The 23,263-nt window shown below is 44.2% G+C and overlaps 1 protein-coding gene and 1 non-coding gene across 2 annotated transcripts; one reads left to right on the top strand and one right to left on the bottom strand.

The window, feature by feature from the left end:
- The first annotated feature begins 24 nt into the window (after positions 1 to 24).
- Positions 25 to 22,539, top strand: Acadm (acyl-CoA dehydrogenase medium chain). The gene is made up of 12 exons (XM_021158408.1): positions 25 to 269; positions 2,718 to 2,805; positions 5,348 to 5,445; positions 5,548 to 5,617; positions 5,860 to 5,960; positions 6,754 to 6,834; positions 8,300 to 8,430; positions 11,626 to 11,734; positions 13,990 to 14,130; positions 14,727 to 14,822; positions 18,324 to 18,572; positions 21,893 to 22,539. Exons 1-12 carry the CDS (start codon positions 240 to 242, stop codon positions 21,962 to 21,964), a joined length of 1,266 nt encoding a protein of 421 aa, XP_021014067.1. The 5' UTR covers positions 25 to 239; the 3' UTR covers positions 21,965 to 22,539.
- LOC115030717 lies at positions 4,318 to 4,438 on the bottom strand. Its single transcript, XR_003836315.1, has one exon. It is a non-coding gene; the product is annotated as a small nucleolar RNA SNORA15 (small nucleolar RNA).
- Positions 22,540 to 23,263: the final 724 nt, after the last annotated feature.

The raw sequence follows: 23,263 nt of genomic DNA, 5'->3' as shown, positions 1-23,263 counted from the left end.
AAAAAAAAAAAAAAAAAAAAAAAAAAGTCAGTTTGAGAGCTCAGACCTCATCTGTGTGAAAAGGGACTCCCTAGGCCACGCCCCCGAGGTCTGCAGACTTTGACCCGCACGCCCCCGCCCCCCGAGAGTCTAAGGCCCGCCCCTCTCCGCCCTCCAAGCCACGCCCCCTGTGGGCGGGATCCCCGTCCGTTTTGCTTGCTGCCCAGAGGTGGTCGGAGGCAGCAGATCGAGGAGTCATCATGGCAGCTGCGTTCCGCAGAGGCTGCAGGGTGAGCGGGTTGACCGGGTGGTATCGGGAGGGTCCGCCCTGCGCGGCCTGGAGGAAGGCGGGAGCCTACGGGCGTCCCCCCGCGCTGCCTGCCGCCCTCCCTCACTGTTCTCCGGGCTCTGACCCCTGCAGGCGTGGCCCTGCGGACCTGCTTCATTCTGAGTCAATGGGCTCAGCCACTTCTCTCCAGTCACCCTCGCTTCTTGAAGGGAACCCGGTGTCAGAACCCTGCTGTGGCAGAGGCGATCACTTCCAGAAAACTTTGACTGTAGTCCCACCCCAGGAAGGCATCAGTGTGTGGTTCTGTAGCCACGGGCGTGAACAGGCGTTAGGATCCAAACAGGTTGATCCTGGGTGTGCACGGAACACAGGCACAACACGAAGGAAAGGGAAGTGGGCCGCTCCACTTGCACCAACGGTTAGGACGCCTGTGGTTTTGTGATGTACAGGCACCCTTCCAAAAAACAAAAGGGAGACGAGCCTACCGAAGAATTTTCATGAAGCTTGTTTTCTAAATGTTGTACCCTGCAGAATTTTGTCTTCTAAGCTGTTTTAACCACTAGTTTGTTATATTAGCGATGTGTTCGTACAAACCTCCATTTATACCACCTAAAACTGGACTGAAGTTGCCTCTGGTCCCGAAAGCTGTAGTTTTAGAATTTACAACACCATTACTATACAACTCAACAGGTTCTGAAAGCAGAAATTGAAGGGTGTTAAAGTTATTTTTTATTCTGACAACAGAACTACAGGTTTCTTGGTGCCTCCAAGGACAAGAGAGGGAAAGTCTAACACCATAACAAAACAGAAAATGCATTCCTTTATCCTATTTTTCACACCGGGATAAAACCAAGAGTCAAATTTCTAAGTAATTCGTTAGTTATGCTGTAGTTGCGAGCTTGAAGACTAAAGTTAGTAGTGTTCCCATATTGGAATTCCTTGGTTTTGGCAAAGAGCCAGAAATAATAAACGCAGTTCTCTTCTGACTTTAGAGTTTCAGAGCGTCGTCGTATTGTATTTACCTTTTCTTTATATTGGGTCTCATTTTGTAGTCCATGGTGGTGAGGCACTCACAGCTTCACCTCTGCCTTCAAGCCTGGCTGTCTTATTTTAATAATCTCCAGTTATCCCCTAGGATTAGTGAGCCTGATTTTCAGGTGTAAATACAAATTGTGTGTTTGGAACTGTTCCCAGACGGGTGTTTGCAAAACTTAAACTCTTATGTGGCAATGCTAAGTTTTTAACCCTGTTCTGTTTTTTTATTGTTTCTAAGCTGTCTACACACAGACACGTGCACACTCACATACACAGACAGGTGTGTTCACACACACAGACCTGCACATCCTCTCTGCACAAGCAATGAGCAGGCTCGTGTGTTAAGCTACTCTAATTGAATGACTAATGTCAGTATATAAGGAGCCCAGTAATGGGCCCTCCACTTATAAAGTTTTATAAAATGCAGCTGACCAGTTTTGTAGAGTGGTGATCTTCGTTTAATCTCGGAAGTAGAGGCAGAAGAATTGAGATCCCAAGGCTAGCCTGGATTCCACGGTGGGCTTGGGGGGGCTATCCTGAACTACTTCAAAAGAACTTGTCCTAACAGAAACACAACCCAAATTATTAGGGCCTGGCGTGGTGGTACAAGCCTTTAACCCTGTATTTATGAGGTAGAGTTAGGGAGCTCTCTGGGAGTTCAAGGCCAGCCTCGTGTACAAAGTAAATTTCCAAGTCAGCCACAGCTACGTACTGAGACCTGTCTCAAAAATTAAAACAAACACCAGCACCAAAAACTGCACTTGGACACACACATACACACACACACACACACACACACACACGGAAGGAGGGAGGGAAGGAGGGAGGGAGGGAGAGAGAGAGAGAGAGAGAGAGAGAATGACTGAGTAACTTACATTTTTTTTTCTCATTTAATATTTACTACTCTTGCGGAGGGCCCAAGTTGGCTTCTCAACACTGATGTTAGGTGGCTCAGAACTATATGTAACTAACTCCAGGGAATCTTGTGCTCTCACCACACATAAAGACACACAAATGAAAAAATATAAAATTGAATAACATTTCCTTTATGGTTAGGCATCCCTCTAGCTTGTAATTGATGTTGGAGTTATAATTTATTTAGTACTGACTTTAAAAACGTAGCTCTTGAATAAAAACATAGCCATACAGATGCTGTGCTTGCTCTGGGGTCTGTATGACAATACTCATTTGTGTGCGGATGTGTCTGTGTGGAACTCTCAGTACAGGCAGCAAGGTGGAAGCCAGAAGACGATGGTGGGAGTGAGTTATCTCTCCCCACCACGTGGGTTCCAGAGCTCAGGCTCCGGTCACCGGTCTATACAGTGAGGACCTCAGTGGCCTAGCCAGTGTTCTTGCATTTGGTTGATATTTAGGTTATCAGGTTTACTTACTATATCTATTTTTTTTTTTGCAGGTCCTAAGAAGTGTTTCTCATTTTGAGTGTCGAACACAACACACGAAAGCAGCTCACAAGCAGGAGCCCGGATTAGGGTTTAGTTTTGGTATGTGTCCCTCTCTTTGACTTGAAGATCTGCCTGGGCTGTGTCTGTAACATGATGTCTGTTGATGAGTGGAGCAGACACCGCCCACAGTTGGCTCCCGGTAACTCACGTCTGCTGTACTTGCATTGCCTTCTTCTGTATGCTCTCCCAAACACTCAAGTGTTCTCAGGCCGCCTCTATGGTGTCCTTTCTCTCTTTTCCCAAATGGTAGCCCAAATAAATGAATATATATGAATTGTCTTCAACTTACAGGTAACAGTAACATACTTCCTTTGTCTTTGGAGACAGTCTTCACTATAGAGCTTTGGTTGGCTGGAGCTCTACGTAGAGGGATAGGCAGGCCTGCCTCTCCCTCCGTAGATAGTACAGAGATTAAAGGTGTGAGCAACCACACCCACTGGCTCAACAAATATTTCTCTAAATACTAATCGGTTCAGTGGTGTAACAGTTTTTTTTAAATGGCCTGATTTATCTGAGCTGCGGTTTGAGGCTGTTATACGGCGTCCTCCGCCCTGAGACCAGGTGGTAATGTGGTTCTGGAGGGAAAGAGCTAGATAAATGTGAAGTAAATCCTGGTGTATGGTGTCCTTCACCCCTAAAGGGTTTTTACTTGAAGTTGTTACCCTGCCTCTAGCTAGGAAACCATTTTCTCTGTTCCCTTGGTCTCTGAAAAGTTCCAAGGCTGAGCTGGTTAACCTGCACGGGGTCCTAGGTGGCTGAACACTTCTAGGTTTATTGACTTTATTCGAGTATACTTGAGTGAAAATACATACTTTTACACACACACTCACACACACACACACACACAACTGGAATTAAAGACTTTCCATATGTCATGAGCATAGCAAGTTGAATTAGTGGGCGTGTGAGAGTAGCAGCCTTTACTCTGACTGTTATCTATTCTCAGCTTTTTACATGTAAATTCCTACTTACTTGTGGGCAGTTCTGGGAATCTGACAAGCCTCTGAGTGCCAGAGGGCGAGGCAGGTAGAGGAATTCGGGAGGGAGTTTGTGAGCTTGGACTAAAGTGCAGGTAATGAGAGGGAAGGTGGAGGAGCGCACCTTTGACCCCAGCACTTGAGACAGAGGCAGGTGGATCTCTTGAGTTCCGAGGGCAGGCTGATCTACAGAGCAAGTTCCTGGCCAGCCAGGGCTACACAGAGAAGCAGAGGACTGACTGGTTCTGATGGATGAAGTAGGTATAACGTGTGCAATAGGCTATCATGAAGATTACTGAGTTGATGAAAGCAGGTTGCCAACAAATAATAACATGGTCGACGCCTTCCCTTCCGACTTTGGTCTCATCTGTGAGCTTGATGGGAATTATCTCCAGTCTTTGAAGTGAAGCAATCCAGAAAACCCCAGCGGCTCCGAGCCCCAGGCTCCTTGACTGCTGCTGTCATCACCGCGAGAGCGAGCCTCGGGGAGCCACCTCCTCTCTCTGCCTGGTCTCTTGTTTTTGTCTTCCTGGTTTTTGGTTTGTTTGTTTGTTTGTTTTGTTTTTGTTTGTTTGTTTGTACTTAGTAGTGATAAACCATAGAAACCAGTGTCCCAGTCCCCTTAAAGGAAGACTGCTTTGCATGGCATCTGGCTGTGTGGATGACTGACGGAAGTACACAGCATTCAGCCATTCCTTAGCTTAACCATGTCTTAACCATGAGAGACTTGATCGGTCTTTTACACTTTGCCTCTCAGCCCCATACAAATGAGAACTGTAGTCATTTTTTTTTCTTTTTTTAAAGACAGGATCTTACTGTGTATCCCTATCTGGCCTGGAACTCACCATGTACACCAAGCTGGCCTTGAACCTACAGAGATCCTCCTGCCTTTGTGGTCTGAGTGCTGGGTATAAGGGTGTATGCCGCCTCACCTGGCTTGTTCTTCTAAGCTTTGGCTTTTACTCTGATTGCCTGAAATACCCAGTGCCACCTTTAACCCTCCCTGCCCTGCCGTGTGTGGAGGGTGGAATGGGGGACCTCCCTCTCACAGGCTAAACAGGAAAGTGCTCCACCTGTGAGCCACATTTCAGCTTCATTTATCATATCAGTGCAACCACGTTGAAACACCAGGTAGCACAGCTCCAAAAACGCAGTTAGCCATTCACACTTACCCCAGGGGTCCAGGCAGCGGAGTCGGCTCATTCATTTTACAATAACTAGTTTTATTTTGTGTAAACCCATTGTTTTAATACTGCCTGTTGCTAATACAGAGGGTTCGATGTGTCTGTTAATATTTTGGGGAGACTTCTCATTGCTTTTACCATTTTATTTGTGGGAACTTATATTCTTAACTTTATTGGGGGCTTAAAAGAAGAGTGAAATTTAAATCATGGTGTTGACGATCTTCCGTAAGTCCCTGAAACAAGTTTTAATTGCTGTATGCTGGCCGAGTACGTACGTCTTGTGTCTTTAGACTGCTACCTGAGGTCTGAAGCTTACCTCTTGATAGATAAGAACCTCTGCAGAACAGCTTCATGGACCTTGTCTCTTCAACTCAATGTTGATGAACTCTTTTTGATGTTCTCAAAATAATGTTCCCTTAGAGTTGACGGAACAGCAGAAAGAGTTTCAAGCAACTGCCCGGAAGTTTGCCAGAGAGGAGATTCTCCCCGTCGCCCCAGAATATGACAAAAGCGGAGAGGTGGGTATCGGGTTGCTGGGGAAGTGGTCTTGCATCGCCAGGAGATTGTGTAACCAGCCTGCCTAGACTCAGGTGTGCTGTAACTGTTGTTTTTCCTTTCAGTACCCATTCCCTCTCATCAAAAGAGCCTGGGAACTTGGCTTGATCAACGCACACATTCCAGAAAGTTGTGGTAAGCCTCCTACATGTTTGGTCCAAAAATTACAAAAATGAAAACGCCCATTTCTCTAAAATGTTGTTGCCGGTCAGAGGCTTTCTGCCTTTGTTTCCCTATCGGCAACATAGAACTTGCCTGCTCGGAGGAGCCTGGTCTTCACTCAGCACAGAGCATAGGCATCTCCCTGTCTAGATGGTTTTGAGTTTATTCAGTTGTTCTTCATATTATAACGCTCTACGTACACTCTGACGCTGTAGGTGGTCTTGGCCTGGGAACGTTCGATGCTTGTTTAATTACCGAAGAGTTGGCGTATGGGTGTACAGGAGTGCAAACTGCTATTGAAGCAAATTCTTTGGGGGTAAGTCACTAAGACAATCACTTACCATGGGGCTGGTGAAATGGCTCAGTGGGTAAAGGCGCCCCATGGTCTGAGTTCCACCTCTGGGGCCCGTGTGATGGAAGGAGACTACGGACTCCCCCAAGGTGTCATCTGGCCTCCAGAAGAGAGCTGTAACTCGTGCACACATACATAGACATATACATGTGTGCATATGTACAAAATAAGTAGAATTACCATTTAAAAAATGCTACCCGCTTACCTGGGCTGTTAATGAGACACCGACTGTGAAGCTGGGTTAATCTCTGTAAGAACTATAAGGAAGACTGGCTTGCCGGCCTGGAGTTGTGATTGTATAGCTTGATCACTGTGGTTCAGTTGTCTCCCATACTGGCCGTTCTGGGTGTCCTTGTGAGGAAACTGTACTCTTTGGCTACAGCTCCCTGAGGCAGCTCGGAAGCCATCCCCTCGGCCTGCTGCTCAGTTACTACGCTGAAATGTACTGAGCAGTGTCTAGGAGGCCTGCTCGTCGTGCAGACCGTGTCACATATCCTAAGTTTAATCTGTGATCTCCTTACTGTCGACTATGCTTGTGTATCACTAACCAGCCCCACCCACCTTTAACTTAAGGAGAATTCTCGTTTATATGAGTCTGTGTCTTCTTGCTCGTTTGGTTCAGAGCAAATGCCAGTAAACTTAAGTTTACTTCTTTATGGGAGGCAGGTAGTTCTTTCTTATCCGTAGAACTGTGTTTTCTGAATCTACGTAACTAATTTAAATATCTTGACATCTTAATGTTAATCTCCCTTGGTAGCAAATGCCTGTGATTATTGCTGGAAATGATCAACAAAAAAAGAAGTATTTGGGGAGGATGACCGAGCAGCCAATGATGTGTGTGAGTATGTTCGTCCATATTTCCCTGTGAACGGACCAGGAGCGCTGGCTCTGCCATTCGGTCTGCATGTGTTTATTGGACCGCATGCCCCGAGGCAGAAGTCGGCAGACCCAGACTTACCTGGACTGTCCAGCGGGTGTCTTAACAATCCCTGCTCATTTCCACAAGGGAGAGTCCCCTTGTTTCTGGATTCCAAGATGGTGTTGAGCTCATCCTGTTGCTGGCTTTCAGGAAGTGATGTCTGCTGAACAGAGCAGCCGGCCCATCCTTCTGCAGCTCCGGATGGGAGCAGTTGTCTGGGTGTTTGCAGCCCAGGCTATTCTTCAACTCAAACTGCTTCATTTGTCACTTAAAATGTTTCTCTGGCTAGGCAGGGTGGTGCACCGCTTTAATCCCAGCACTTGGGAGCCTGGATCTGTCCTCACATCTCTGTGCTGTGACTCTCCACTCTGTCTTTAGGGTCTCAGGTATCTGACTAGCTTTGAACTCACAGGGTAGCCAAGGTGACCTTGAGCTCTTATTCCTCCCGCTCCCACCTTCCTATTGCTGGGATCACAGATGTGTGCTACCACGCATAACTCAGTTTATAGAATGTCCAGGTACGTGGTGCCTGGGACTGAATCAGGCCCTCGTGCATGCTAGGCTATGCCCCCAACCCTATGCTGTGTTTCATCTTCATCACATGCAGAGAACACTCCTGCAGACGATACATGGCTACAGAATATCCTTCATTATTGAGGTCTAACTTACACATCATCTCATAGAAACTGGCTTCTCAAGTCCTGGTGTTTAGCACCCACACTTCATATGGTTACCCTGTACCCAGTGAAAATCTCAAGGTGGGCTTCCTTTCAGCTCTGGTTTTCCATCTGGCTTATAGACTACTACATAATGGGTATTCAATGAACATTCAAATACATCAACATAGCAAGCTCAATTTAATGAATTTGTTTATTCAATTCCTAATATTTTCTGTAGTTTATTGATATGCTGTGTCTAGTTTTGAATTAAGTTAAAATGTTTTAAAATAGTACTTTTTTTTTAACATTTCAGCAGTTTATTTGGTTTTCTAAGAACATTGTAATTCTAGATATTCATTTATCCTTACTGCCTTCAAAGACAAAATGCCAGGCTGGAGCATAGCTCACTGGTAGAACCCTATTTAGCATACTTAAGAACCTGGGTTCTGCCGGGCATGGTGGCACACACCTTTAATCCCAGCACTTGAGAGGCAGAGGCAGGCAGATTTCTGAGTTCGAGGCCAGGCTGGTCTACAAAGTGAGTTCCAGGACAGCCAGGGCTATGCAGAGAAACCCTGTCTTGAAAAAAAAAAACAAAAACAAAAAAAAGAGAACCTGGGTTCTATTCTGGAACCTCAAAACAAACAAGCAAAATAACACTATTGCCAGATATTCACAATTTAATAATTAACATTTAATTTTTTTCTTGTGTACGGATATCCAAGGCCTATTGTGTGACAGAGCCCTCCGCAGGCTCTGATGTGGCGGGCATTAAGACCAAAGCCGAGAAGAAGGGTGACGAATATGTTATCAACGGCCAGAAGATGTGGATAACCAACGGGGGAAAGGCCAACTGGTAGGCCTCTTCATTACTGTACCTTGTACTCTCCCTTCTTTTATTATTAAGCCTTCTCAGTTAAAACAACCTATAGTTTTAAAACTGGGAGGTCCATAGGAGATTATAAATAACTCGGTGACTCATGAACTATTTTAAGCCCTTGAGCTATTTCTTCCAGATTAATTTAAGAAGTCTAAAGTGTAAAGCGCAGTAAAAATAGCTAATCTCACTGACTCTGTCAGGCGGGCTCAGTCCCAGTGCACAGTCTGCTAACCCTCGCTTGAAGGAAAGCAGAAAGCTTCAGTAGGGAGGCGTTCTGGTTCTCAGCAGGCTTGTGGTTCTAGGGAATGAACCTGGAGCTCTGTATACCAGGGAGCACTGTGCTATGACGCCCATCCCCTGTAGAGGCATTCTTACTGGACCGTGGGGCTGGCATGTAACTCAGTGCTACAGTGCTTCAGAGCATGCACTGTATGCAAACCCAGAGTCCTGGGTTTGACCCCCAGTACCATATAAACATTTTTAAAAAGCGGACCATCCGTGGTGATATCCACTTCTACTTCCAGTACTTGGAGCAAAGGTGAAGGATCAGGAAGTTCAAGGTCATTTTCAGCTACATAGCAAGTTCAACCCAGCCTGGGCTACGTGAGACCATCTCAAAAAAGGAGACAAAAACATCAGCCTATACCAAAAGAGGGTAGTATTTGAGTATTTGATGTTAGTAAAATCTAAAGCTTCCAAGTGTGTAGATCTAAACAATAATGTAATGTTCCATTAAACATCAAACGTACAGACTTTTAAGAAAACTATTTTACCATTTGTTAAAAAAAAAAGAAAGTTTAACAAACAACTGTAAGTTTGGTGGGAAAGCAATGTGGGGTGCACCTCGGTGGTGATTTCAGGCTGAGAGCCCACAAGTACAGGGCTGGCCAAGATGAGCGCAGCCAAGGCGAGGATAGTCCAGGAGCTGCTACTGATCTGTTACAGGACAAGCCTTTGGAACATGCCTAGGTACATTTTGTCTGCATCAATTTTGAATAAACTTGGAACTTATTTTTGAAATAATGTTTCATGGAAAGAAGAGCAGAGCTGGGTGTGGTGGCACATGCCTCGATCCCCAGAGCTTGGGAAACAGGTAGGGATATCTAAACTTAAATGTCAGTATAGGCGACACTGAGAGACCCAAAGGTAGATAAATGATAGATTGTCAGACAGACATACAGACTGATAGATAACAGGTGGATTGATGGACAGACAGGTAATACATGAAAGACAGACAGACCCTCTTGACCTTTTGACTAAGATTAAATGGAACAGGCTTGCATGGTTATTTCAGGAAGGCAGCTTAGAATTAATGAATGAAAGTTAGAAAAATGTAAATAAACCCTAGCTCATTCTAAGGACAGTCTTCCCAATAATAGGGCCCATATGTGTTGTCGTGGAAAAATAGTGTTTTTTAAGTCATTAATATAAAAGTGCATGACAAAGACTTCTTAGAAGTGGTCTGTGGGATGTCGTAGTTACTGCTGCATGGCTGTGAGGAGACACCACGACCCAGGTGGCTCTTAGGAAAGAAAGCATTTAAGTGGAGGCTTGCTTATAGTTCTAGAGAGTGAGTCTATGACCATCAGGATGGGAAGCAGCCAAGAATGGAGCAGTAGCCGAGTGCTTTATGTCTTGATCCTCAGGCAGGCAGGCAGGCAGACAGACAGACAGACTGGACCTGGCGTGGGCTTTTGAAACCTTAAAGCCCATTCCCAGTGACACACTTTCTCCAGCAAGGCCAACCACCAATAAGGACACACCTTCTAATACTTCTCAAACAGTTCTACACCCTAGTGGCTAAGCAGTCAGACATATAAGCCTGTGGGGCCATTCTCATTCAAACTGCCATAGGAGATTAGGGTAGCAATGTTCCCACCTGGAAAACAAATCTTGTTTGTTTGTTTGTTTTGGGGCACAATTTCATTCAGTAGCTCAGGCTGATCTTAAAATCACTGTGGAGCATGGGTTGGCCTCAAACTCATGATGGTCCTCCTGCCTTAGCCTCCCAAATGCTGGGGTCACCTGTGCACTGTGGAAAAGCCTCCCACCTTGGTGGACTTCGAGGCTCAGAAATCGATCCCTCACCCATGCACAGACGTAAAGGCTGGGAACAGGAATAACAGGGTCATTTAGTAGATTCACGTCAGCCAGGAATGAGGAAATAGAGAAGCCATTAAAAATGAACAAGCTAAGAGAAATATAATAATTTAAGTTAATATCACGTTTTGAGAACTGGCTATAATTCTTCCCAGGAAAGACAGGTCCAGTGACTCATGAGATTAGAAAATAATTTTTTGATTTTTCCTATTACCAAATAAAAGCATAGTCAATGATAAACTGATAAATTATTTTTGGGGTTTTTTTTGTTTGTTTGTTTTTTGGTTTTTGGGTGTTTTTTTTTTTTTTTTTTTTTTGCCTTAACATAAATTCATTGCTTAAGGAAGGATAAAACACTCGGTCGGTCGGTCGGTCACTCTCTCTCTCTCTCTCTCTCTCTATGCTAAAGCTGACAGTATGGCTCACCATGGACTCTACCTCTAAGCCATGTGGCTTTTCACTTTTTGTAAAGATTCTTAAAAAACCAATCTGTATCAGGATATATGGGAAACTATTTTGGATATGGAGGTTCAAACAAGAACTTGTTTTCTTTTTTTTTTTCCTCCCTCATGCTTCACTTCTTCTAGATCTTTTGGGGAAATGTCTTTCTGTGGGAAAATCAGTAAATATCCTTACTAATTCAGGTGTGTACTGGCTGTGCTGCATGGGGAGGGGGGCAGCCCTCAGAGCAGTGGAGAGCCTGTCTGTGTGCATCTTGCAGATTGCTGGTCCTATGAGACATAGACTGGTCCAGAGAGGAGCATTCCAGTTCCCCCACTCACACATACTTTACTTTCATACTCTCTTTGCAGAAGGAACTTTTACTGATAACTCATATTCCCCCCCTCCCCCAAACTCAAATACCACCTTAGTGGGGAGAGAGATGGATGAATTAGTCTGTCCACACAGGAAAATTGGCATTTGTGCAAGCTTTGAGACCCAACTGATTCTCCATGTCCTCGTCTGTTAAGTAGGGATGGTAATACCAGGGTGGGGTCGGTAGTTGAGATAGTAGTTAAGGAGTATTGTTCGTCATCCTTATTGCCACCCTTGTGTGTTTGTGTGCTTTAGGTATTTCTTGTTGGCGCGTTCTAACCCAGATCCTAAAGTACCCGCTAGTAAAGCCTTTACTGGATTCATTGTGGAAGCTGACACCCCGGGAATACATATTGGAAAAAAGGTAAACAGCATGTTTCTTCCAGTTGACCTCCATAAGTACAATTCCAACTGTAAACGTCAAGGTTCTTACCTGTTTCCTTCGATGAAAATACTTCTAAGTTGGAACAAAAGTCTGGTTGTGTCTTGATGATATGGGGACATAGTTTACATGTCACTGAAAAATCTTTCAAGTCATTTTGAAAGATGGGCCCTTTGTGCAGAACACCTTCATGACAGCTGTAGATGTGGGCATAGCCAGGCTCCGCCCTCCTCCCCAGAGGACCTGCACAGGCCTTATTTAGGGCAGGCAAGGCCCTGTGACGTGGGTGGATGACTCACAGTCCCACAGCAACAACAGGTCATCTGTAACTTGAAAGCATGTGACGATGTCAATCAATGTCAGCTGGGGGCTGGGAGAGTGTCAGATATGGGCAGTGGTGTATAGGAACACCCAATCCCAAGGCCCACAGGAGGTCTCAAAGGTGACACAATAGAGGACAGAAATGGCATGAGTTGTCCTGTCGAGAGCTCACAAGCCAGACTTGGGATTACGACACAGACTGAAATGCTTTTTCGAAGTGGAGTTCGCAGCGAGAACTCTGAGGGATGAAGGATGTCTGCAACTATGGCATAGGAGGCTTTGTGGGAACCAAACCAGATCTGAAGATTACTTGAACAAATTATCTTCTTACCCCATGTGGGAAGGTTTGAATTAGCTGGTCGGATGTTGGAGTTGGTCTCCCTTAGGCTAAACTGGAAGAACACATTTTAACTGAGACATAATATAAAACAGGTTTCTAAGGCAACCTTCGGTTTATAGGATCTTCTGTTGTGTCCAGATCTCTTTAGAAATGCGTTGCTTGACTATGTGAAATGTATATAACTTCTGCTGGGCATGGTAGTGCCATGTCCCTTCAATCCCAGTACTGCAGAGGCCGAGGCAGGAGGATCACAAATTCTAGCCCAGTGTCAACAGCATACTGAGACTCTGTCTCAAAAAAGGGACAAGGACGGGACTTGTCTTTTAGGTTGTGGAAGTTAAAGTCTGGACTTTACGTGCTGTTTACTCTATCCTGTGCTGACTACAGAAACCAAGGCCCAAATATGTGATTTATTGATAGCCACAAAGGTAGAGGCTAACCTGAGAGCAGTGATCTTGCGCCCTTTACTAACAGACTTGGAGGATTTTTGCCTGCGACATTTCTGACTGCTGTATTACTCTATATTTTAAGGAGAAGATATTGAAGGCTGACTGCGATTTACAAATAGACGACTAAGCCCATGTATACACAGAACATGAGTACTGTGGGTCATCACACTTGTCCCCAGAGATCGGCCTTGGCCTGTGTATGTAGCGGATCATGCTCTCCCCCATAAGGGCTGGTTTCTGGCCAAGCCTGACTGTCTCTGGTAACTGGAAGGAACCTCAGGGCAGTAGCAAACTGGTGTGACAACTGATGTCTCAATGTTCCTAATCTCATGCTCACTTAGGAAAACTGAATCAATATTTATAACTGAATGCACACTATGTGTGAGTAGGTAGTGAGAAATACTACCCCTGGGGATTTACTTTCTTGTATAGATTATTTCTAGCATAGATTATCAGCTACTTAGCCTCCTAAAAAAATACTCTTTTAAACAAATGGCCATTTGCATGTCTGAGAGATTCACATTATCAGACCTGTTTGTGCTGCTCTTCGCTTCTCGCTCCCTCTCTGTCCTCTCACCCTCCCCGCTCTCTCGCCACGTGCTCATGGCTGGCCTCTTACTCTCTACTCCTCTTCTCTGCCCTCTCTCTGCCTTTCTGTCTCTACTGCCCTCTCAACTCCCCTCCCCATGCCCTAAATAAACTCTATTCTATACTTAAAAAAATGTTTTGTGTCCTAGAAATGTGCTCTGACATAGATCTAAGAAGCTTTTTAGTTTCTGTGGTTTTAGTTTATTTGATTAACAAAGTCTAGTCATGTAGAACTTTAAGTTAGTGCTGTTTTCAGTTTGTGAAATACCGTTTTAGATTGGGGCTGGCACATATTTCTAGAAAGATCCAGATTAGAAACCTGTGAGGCTTTGCAGCCACGGGATCTCTTATACAGCTTGGCCCTGCCGTTGTAGCTGCGGAGGATGGGCAGAGACAGGAGTGTTTGGATTCTATGGAAGCTCAACTCACAGGGCAGGCACTACAGGCCGTGCCTTAGGAAATGCAAAAGGCACAAAGGAAGGATTGACAGCAGCAGTGCTGTAACTCCTAAGTGTTTCTTTTTCCGACCTTCTCTCTAGGAACTAAACATGGGCCAGCGATGCTCTGACACCAGAGGAATTGCTTTCGAAGACGTCAGAGTGCCTAAGGAAAATGTGTTAATCGGTGAAGGAGCAGGTTTCAAGATCGCAATGGGCGCTTTTGATAGAACCAGACCTCCAGTAAGCCGATCACCCTGTGGGACCTTTGTGGTTTTCAGCGACTAGGTTTATTTTAACATTGTATGTGTGTGTCATTTTAAATGTCTACCTTATTTTAGTAATGGTGGAGAGGAGATTGTTGCTTGTCCTGTGTGTAGTTCATCTTTCACTGCTCAGTATAGAAACTAATTTAGCAGACTCTAGAATATTCTTTGCTAGAACTCCAGAGAGTTCACCCTTGTGTTGATCATTCCTGTTGATTGTGGATTGCTGTGTATTCTGCTGCTCACTTAGCCTGGGTCCGTGGAAGGCTCCCCAGTTAAACAGCAATGACCTCACTAGGCTGTGAGCCTCAGTCTCACAGTTAGCTGATTGATTGATTGATTGGCTGATTGACAATGGGGATAAACTCAGGCTCTAGTGAAAGCCAAACATGCCCTCTGTATTCCCAGCCTTGCCGTTACCTGTAATTTAAAAATAAACCCAAGTATGCCCCTCCCCGCCCCAGTGACACCACTTCCTGTCTGTGTGTACTCCTTCACTGGAATCAAGCCATAAGCTGTGTGGCTTGATGACAATGTGAATTTTTGCTTCACATGATGCTCATCATGTTCTAGGTCGCAGCTGGCGCTGTCGGGCTAGCCCAGAGAGCTCTGGACGAAGCCACGAAGTATGCCCTGGATAGGAAGACATTTGGAAAGCTGCTGGTGGAGGTAATCTCCCTCCCTCCCTCCTTCCCTATCGCTCTCCCTCTGTGTGTGTGTGTGTGTGTTTTCATGGGTGAATGCGCATATTGCACATCTGTGTGCAGACCAGAGGACCACCCTGGTGTCCTGCTGCTCTTAGCAGTTTGGTTTGGTTTTGTTGATGCATCTTCTCCCACTGGCCTTGGGCTTGCACTTAGGTTAGGTGAGCTCAAGGCATCTGCCTGTCCCTGCCTCCCTGGTGCTGGGATTCCTGGCACAAGGCTCAGCATCCAACTTTTTCACATGGGTTCTGGGGCACTGAACTCCGGTCCTCACGCTTGTGTGACAAGCCTTTTCCTGACAGCCCTCTACACAGCTCTTGAGGTGACCTTAGCACTATGCTTCCTTTGTTGACATGCGTCTAAATATTTAGAAGTTACTGCTAAAGAACAACATAGTCTTCTCTATTTTGTGGGGAAGAAGATTCTAAGCTATCATCACTGTTGCCTGTGAGAGCAGAGTTCCTTTTGGCTATGTCGCTCACAGTTGATCACTCTGTAAATTGTTAAGAAGAAGAATATAAGTATTACGTGCCGTCTATACAACTGATATTCTGCTATAGGTCTTAGTGTGTGTCCTCAGTAAATATGTTTTTGGTAGGCCAGGCTGAGGTCCACCCGTCCCTGCCTCCTGAGTGCTGGGATGATGTGCGCCCCATCAGAACACGGGCACCGTTCAGCCTGGCTTCATGACTATCCCTGTGGGTCGTCAGAGACGTCACTTCTTTCTGCCTCAGCTCCCGCTTCAGTAAAGTGGGGTGGTGGGAGATGACTCCCTGTCTGGATCCATCTGATGCCATGGCTCTGGGCTTTCCTCTGCACAGAGCTCCATGCCTGTGCAGGGGTCTTGTCAGTGTCCGGCCGTCCTCTCTGACTTGATTCTCCCCACATATGCCCCACATATGCTCTTTCATCTCTTTCTTTCTTTCTTCTTCTTCTTTTTTTTTTTTAAAGATCTATTTATTATTTATATGTAAGTACACTGTAGCTGTCTTCAGACACACCAGTAGAGGGCATCCGATGTCATTACGGGTGGTTTCATTACGGGTGGTTGTGAGCCACCATGTGGTTGCTGGGGTTTGAACTCAGGACCTTCAGAAGAGCAGTCAGTGTTCTTAACTGCTGAGACATCTCTCCATCACCACCACCCCCTCCCCTTTTTTTAAGCCATTTATTTTATGTATGTGAGCACACTGTTGCTATCTTCAGAAACACCAGAAGAGGGCATCCGATCCCATTACAGATGGTTGTGAGCTACCATGTGGTTGCTGGGAATTGAACTCAGGACCTCTGGAAGAGCAGTCAGTGCCCTTAACCACTGAGCCATCTCTCCAGCCCCCTTTCATCTCTTTCAAATCCCTCTAACTTCCCCCTTGATATCAACAAAGCATCTCCCTTTATTCTAATGGAGGGAGCCTCCAGCTCACACTTAACCTCCCGGCATTACCTCGTACATGGTGTGTTGATGGCGGGCTCCTTACTCTCTCACCGCAAGCTGTTCCACCTGAGATAGAGTTGAATCACTCATTTATAGATTCTGTCCTTTGTACGGAAAAGAGGCTCTGCAGTTTCTACTCTCGGGAACATTTACTTTGGAGATAAGTTATTCATCATAGAACAAACACTTAACCGAGGATACAGGGCAAAGATTTAAGTCCCCAAATGAAACCTATAAGGTGGAGTTACCACAGTCAAAGGAGAGGGTACTGCGTGTTGAACATGTCACAGAGAGCAACTCTTCTTATGAGTCACGTGCAGCAATCAATAAAACCACCTACTTTGGACCCATATTTTTTAAAAACGCTATCCCTGGGGCTGGAAAGACAGCTCAGCCAGTTAAGAGCACTGGCTGCTCCTCTAGGGCACCCGGGTTCAGTTCCTTCCCAGAACCCACATGGCAGCTCACAACTGTCAGTAGTAACTCCAATCCCAGGGAACATCACACCCGGCAAGCATGTGGTGCTTATGTCTGTGCGTGCAGCCCGAACACCCATACACATAAAATAAATAAATCTTAGGGAAAAAAGATAGCACTAAGCTAGGACCTGTGTCACATCTACCCTTCGCTTCAGCATTACGCAGAAATACGCAAAATATTAACGACCCACGGAAGAGGGATGGAGTCTGAGCAACTACAAAAGCTCAGAGAGCCGGGCGGTGGTGGCACACACCTTTAATCCCAGCACTTGGGAGGCAGAGGTAGGTGGATTTCTGAGTTCGAGGCCAGCCGGTCTACAAAGTGAGTTCCAGGACAGCCAGGCCTACACAGAGAAACCCTGTCTCGAAAAACCAAAAAAAAAAAAAAAAGCTCAGAGAATTCTTCATGCATTGATACAGCTGTGTACGATTTACTGACCAGAAAAGCAGAATGAAAAACTATCAGCCTGGGCGGCATTTGCATTCCAGTGTGTACACTGCCTCTGCAAAGAAAACACAGACGATACCATTGCTTACCTGCTGGGAGGGGGCTGGGTGGGTGAGCAGTAGGCAGGGATGACTGAAAGGAGGGGAAATGTTTACCAAGAATCCTTTTACTTTTGGAACGTTTACTTGGCGGATATTCTGTCTATTCAAAAATTAGACTCTAGCCAGACATAGTGGTCCATGCTTTTAATCCCAGCACTCAGGATGCCAGTGCAGGTGACCCCGTGTTTAGACCAGCCTGGTCTACATAGCAAGTTCCAGGACAACCAGGGCTACATAAAGAGACCTTGTATGGAAAATAATAATAATAATTGATCTAGAGAGGTGACTCAGTGGTTAAGAGCATGTGATGCTCTTGCAGAGGCCCTGGGCTCTTACCACCACCCACATGGCCGCTCACAACCTTCTGTAACTCCAGTTGCAGCAGCTCTGACGCCCTCTCTGTCCTGTGAGGGCACTGCATGCACATGGTGTACTTAAATACATAGAAGTAAAACAACACATAAAATAAATAAATCTTTGAAATTAATCCCAAGTCTGAAGTCACAACACTCAGCAGGCTGAAACAGGAAGAGTTTTAGGCAGCGTACGCTATATAACAAAGTCCTTTAAAACAAACAAACAACTGGGCAGTGGTGGCGCATGCCTTTAATCCCAGCACTTGGGAGGCAGAGCCAGGCAGATTTCTGAGTTCCAGGCCAGCCTGGTCTACAGAGTGAGTTCCAGGGCAGCCAAGGCTACACAGAGAAATCCTGTCTCAAAAAACAAAGCAAAAAAAAAAAAAAATTCCAAAAGAGAAAAAAATAATTTGAATCAATTTGTGATATTGAAACAGATGACAGAATAATTAATGGGGAACTTGGCCAATCTGGCTAGGGTCTTTAGAGCTCTGAATGTTCGGGCCTACTGCCCTCATCTTACAGTTAGGGGAAGCCGGGTATAACTTTTCTGCAAGCCTACAACTAGTGCAAAACAAAAGAGTTTTAAGGGAAAAAATTACAATTTTTTTTGAGATGCCCTTTAACCATTTCCTCCTTAATTCTAGCACCAAGGAGTTTCATTTCTGCTCGCAGAAATGGCGATGAAAGTTGAGCTCGCTAGGCTCAGTTACCAGAGAGCAGCCTGGGAGGTTGACTCCGGCCGCCGGAACACTTACTATGCCTCAATTGCAAAGGCCTTTGCTGGAGACATTGCCAATCAGCTAGCCACTGACGCCGTGCAGATTTTCGGAGGCTATGGATTCAACACAGAGTACCCTGTGGAGAAGCTGATGAGGGACGCCAAGATCTATCAGGTGAGCCCTAAGGGTTTGTTTCTGAGGGCACAGGATACTCACAAATGACAGCAGTAGGTATCAAACAACTGCTAATGACATTTGGACCAGCAAAATGGCTCAGAGGGTAGAGGCACGTGCTACCTACCGCCCTGACAACCTGAGTTGGATCCACAGGGTAGAAGAAGAGAACTGACTCCTAACCGTTGACTTGTTAGTTCTGTATGAATGTAAAAACAGTTAGATAGACTAAGTAATAGTTATAGATTGGTGTAAGTCAGGCTTTATAGTCAACACATAAAAGTAATGCTATTAAGTGTAGCTGCTAAGAGGGAAAGGGTTACACCAGTAGATGGCACAGGCATGGATCACCCGTCTAATGCTGCCTTTGAGTCTTCAAATTTTTTTAACAAATTACAGGCTACATTTTTTTTTGCCTCTGAAAATTCTATATGCTTGTCTTGTCTTTTTATATGACATCTCTCTCTTTTTTTAAAGATCTATTTATTTTTATATCTATGAGTACTTGAGTACTGTATCTGCATGTATACTTGCATGTCAGAAGAGGGCATCAGATCACATTAGTTAGATGGTTCTGAGCCACCGTGTGGGCTGGGAATTGAACTCAGGACCTCTGGAAGAGCAGCCAGTGCCCTTAACCACTGAGCCATCTCTCCAGCCCGACTTCTCTTAATTAAGTGAAACTTTATTTATTTATTTTTTTGGACTGTAGTCAAAAGCCATGTGTCTTTGAGAACTAATACTTGACTCTGAAATTAAGTTGGCAATTAGAAAAAATTAGGGTAACTTCATAAAAAAGATAGAAATATGCATGTTCTCCATTGTGAGTTATAGTCTGTGCTTCTTAATGCCCCATCTTCTTCTGCATACCCCTAGCAAACTTTCATACAACAGAAAGCCTTGTGTCCTCAGCCCTACAGAAGAAAAGCCCCGTAACTATAACATTATCAACACTAGAACAAAACACCCAGGGAAGGAGTTACAGAGACAAAGTTCGTAGCTGTGATGAAAGGATGGACCATTTAGAGACTGCTGTATCCAGGGATCCGTCCCATAATCAGCTTCTAAACGCTGACACCATTGCATACACTAGCAAGATTTTGCTGAAAGGACCCAAATATAGCTGTCTCTTGTGAGACGATGCCGGGGCCTAGCAAACACAGGAGTGGATGTTCACAGTCAGCTATTGGATGTATCACAGGGCTCCCAATGGAGAAGCTAGAGAAAGTACCCAAGGAGCTAAAGGGATCTGCAACCCTATTGTTGGAACAACATGATGTACTAACCAGAACCCCGGAGCTCTTGTCTCTAGCTGCATATGTATCGAAAGATGGCCTAGTCGGCCATCAATGGAACGAGAGGCCCATTGGACTTGCAAACTTTATATGCCCCAATATAGGGGAATGCCAGGGCCAAAAGAATGGGAATGGGTGGGTAGGGAAGTGGGGGGCGCTATGGGGGACTTTTGGGATAGCATTGGAAATGTAATTGAGGAAAATATGTAATAAAAATATTAAAAATCAAAAAAAAAAACATTATCAACACTAAAGATTATGGGGCTGGAGAGACAGCTCAGCAGTTAAGAGCACTGGCAGCTCTTACAGAGGACCTGGGCTTGATTTTTCAGCACCCACATGGGGGCTCATAACCGCCTGTAACAACAGTTCCATGATATCTGAGGCCCACAAGCACCAGACGTTCGTGTGGTACACATCCATACATGTAGGCAAAACACTCACATACATAAAATAAAAATAAGTCATTCAGAATTTTGTCTCCACAATTCTCTGCCTCTACAGGCAAGTCTATTCAAGCACAGGAAAACTGAACACTGCAGTTCGTATTCTAGCTGTCTTACTCAGGGTTTCTATTCCTGCACAAAACATTATGACCAAGAAGCAAGTTGGGGAGGAAAGGGTTTATTCAGCTTACATTTCCACATTGCTGTTCATCACCAAAGGAAGTCAGGACTAGAACTAAGCAGGTCAGGAAACAGGAGCTGATGCAGAGGCCATGGAGGGATGTTACTTACTGGATTGCTTCTCCTGGCTTGCTCAGCCTGCTCTCTTATAGAACCTAGGACTCCCAGCTCGGGGATTGCACCATCCACAATGGACTGGGCCCTCTCCCCCATTGATCATTAATTGAGAAAATGCTGGATCTCATGGAGGCATTTCCTCACCTGAAGCTCCTGTCTCTGTGATAACTCCAGCCTGTGTCAAGTTGACCCACAAAACCAGCTAGTACACTAGCCAAGTCACCAGTCTTCCTAGGGCTCTTTTGCCTCTCCTAAAGCCTGTATCTGTTCCTGCCAACCACTTGACTTTCCCTTACCACCCAACAGTGAATGAATGCACGAGACACCAAGGTTAGAAGTGTGGAATGGGAAAGATGGTGGATTACCAGGGACTAAAGCCCAAAGCCTCCAGTATGTTTAACAGTAAGAACAGAATGACTCAAGGGCACAGCCAGGAATAGCTGAGAAAAACTAGATAATACTCTGGAGATGCTAGACCGCCCAAACATTTCGAAATGGAAATGTTATTTTCTTTGATGTTTTAAGCCTGCCTTCTAATTTTGCAAAATAATTTTTTTCTTTTTTTTGGTTTTTCGAGACAGGGTTTCTCTGTGTAGCAAAATAATTTTTTAAACTTTAAACTGTTCAAATAAAATAACATTTTGCTGGCTAGGGATGGTGCACTCAGGAATCAGAGACAGGCAGATCTCTGAGTTTGAGGCTGGCCTGATCTACAGAACAAATTCCAGGAGAGCCAGGGCTTCACAAAGAGAAAATCTGTCTTGAAGAAACAAACAAACAAAGAAATAATTTATATGTATACATATGTATTATATATAATTAAATTTACATTAAATCATACACAATATATTATTTATACTTAATATATAACATATTATATGACTGTATTAATATAATATATCACACTATTATATCTTATATAATTTATATAATTTATATGGTACATGATATGCATATGTACAATATATTATATATAATATATTAATGTTATGTTATATATACAGTAAAAATATTGTATTTTAGAATATACTAACATGTTATATTAGTATGATATATATTACTAGTGTGTAATGCTATATATTAATGTTTATTTATTGATTGTTATTACTTATAATGCTATACATACTACTTATAGTAGTATGTGTAGTATTAATATTATATAGTACGTAATTATATATCATATATTCATTATATATAAAATAACATTTCAATTTGGTGCTACAGTAGAGCTGAGACATCAAATGAATCCAGATGTTTAAACTCCATTGTGTTTATCTTTCAGATTTATGAAGGTACTGCACAAATTCAGAGGCTGATCATAGCTCGTGAGCACATTGAAAAGTATAAAAATTAACAGAAATTACTATTGAACGATGCATCACCCTCGTATAACTAAGCTCCAAGCACTGTTGCTGCTTCAGGGGAAAAGGGCTTTATTGTCTTCCCAAGGAAATGAGATAAAAGACAAGTGTGTGGCTCTGTACAGCGGATTCCGATGGCAGAGGTGCCTCTCTTCAGTTCTATGGTGACCCTTTCTAGATAGGTTTGGCCTTTGGACAATGATTGGTTCTTAGCCCTGAATTGTGTTAGTTTGCTCTTTGATCACTTAAAATGGAAAAACACCCTGGACTTTTAATATTCATTCAAGTGACAGAAAAGGCGGCTTGTCAAGGAAGAACTTATGATTCTAACATAAACACTGAGAAATGTGGTAGATTGGACCCGTCAGACTGTGACATAGCAGCATCTCTGTGCTGAACTGTTAATTTTATAATTTTGATTATATTTGCTTTGTTTTGCACAAAAGAGCAAAAAGTTTATATTCATATTCTCCCATTATAAAACTAAAAATTTTCTGGGAATCTTAGTACTGAACCAGAATTTTATTTGTCTTGTTTAAAATAATTCAATAAAGCTAACCTTAACTTATTTTTCTATGACTCTCCAGGTTTGTACAAACCCTTGGGCTGCTGTACCCAGTTGTGTTTTACACTGAGATATGTAATGCTACACACATGCAAGGCAAAACATTGGTGCACATAAAATAGAAATAAATCTTAAGTGCCATTGGGGCCAGGGTGTCACTTGGTGGTAGTGTCTGTGCTCTGCATGGTTAACGCCTTGGGTTTGATACCTAGCATGCATCCCCTTATCTGGTAGCATTACATAGCTTAGCTTGAGCTGTCACATTAAAATACCTAGGAATGCGTGCTGTATCAGAAACAGAAATGTACTTCCCTCGGTGCTTCGAGCTGTAATTCCAAGATCAGCCTTTGGGCTGCTGTCTCCTAGTATCCTCCTCAGACAGAAAGGACCAGGCAGGTGTTGGCCTCTTCAGTGAGGGCACTCACCACCCTCATCAGGGCTCCAGGACAATTAGGTAGAACCTCTGGGTTCTACCTCCAACAAGCACGATGGGATTAGATGTAAATGTCTGAGTTAAGGACAAACTCCAGCACGCAGTTTATAAAATGATCTGGTGAAACAACACCAGAAAGCCATTGCCACATTGTTTTGTTTTGTCTTGTTTCTGTTTCTTCTTTTTTACTTTTTGAGACAAAATTTCCCTATGTGACCCTGCATGACCTGGAACTCACTAAGTAGACCAGACTAGCCTCAAACTCACAGACATTCACCAGCCTGATTCCTAAGT

This window comes from Mus caroli, chromosome 3 (assembly GCF_900094665.2).
Source record: "Mus caroli chromosome 3, CAROLI_EIJ_v1.1, whole genome shotgun sequence".
Lineage (NCBI taxonomy): Eukaryota > Metazoa > Chordata > Mammalia > Rodentia > Muridae > Mus > Mus caroli.
This window is presented reverse-complemented; position numbering and strand designations above follow the sequence as displayed.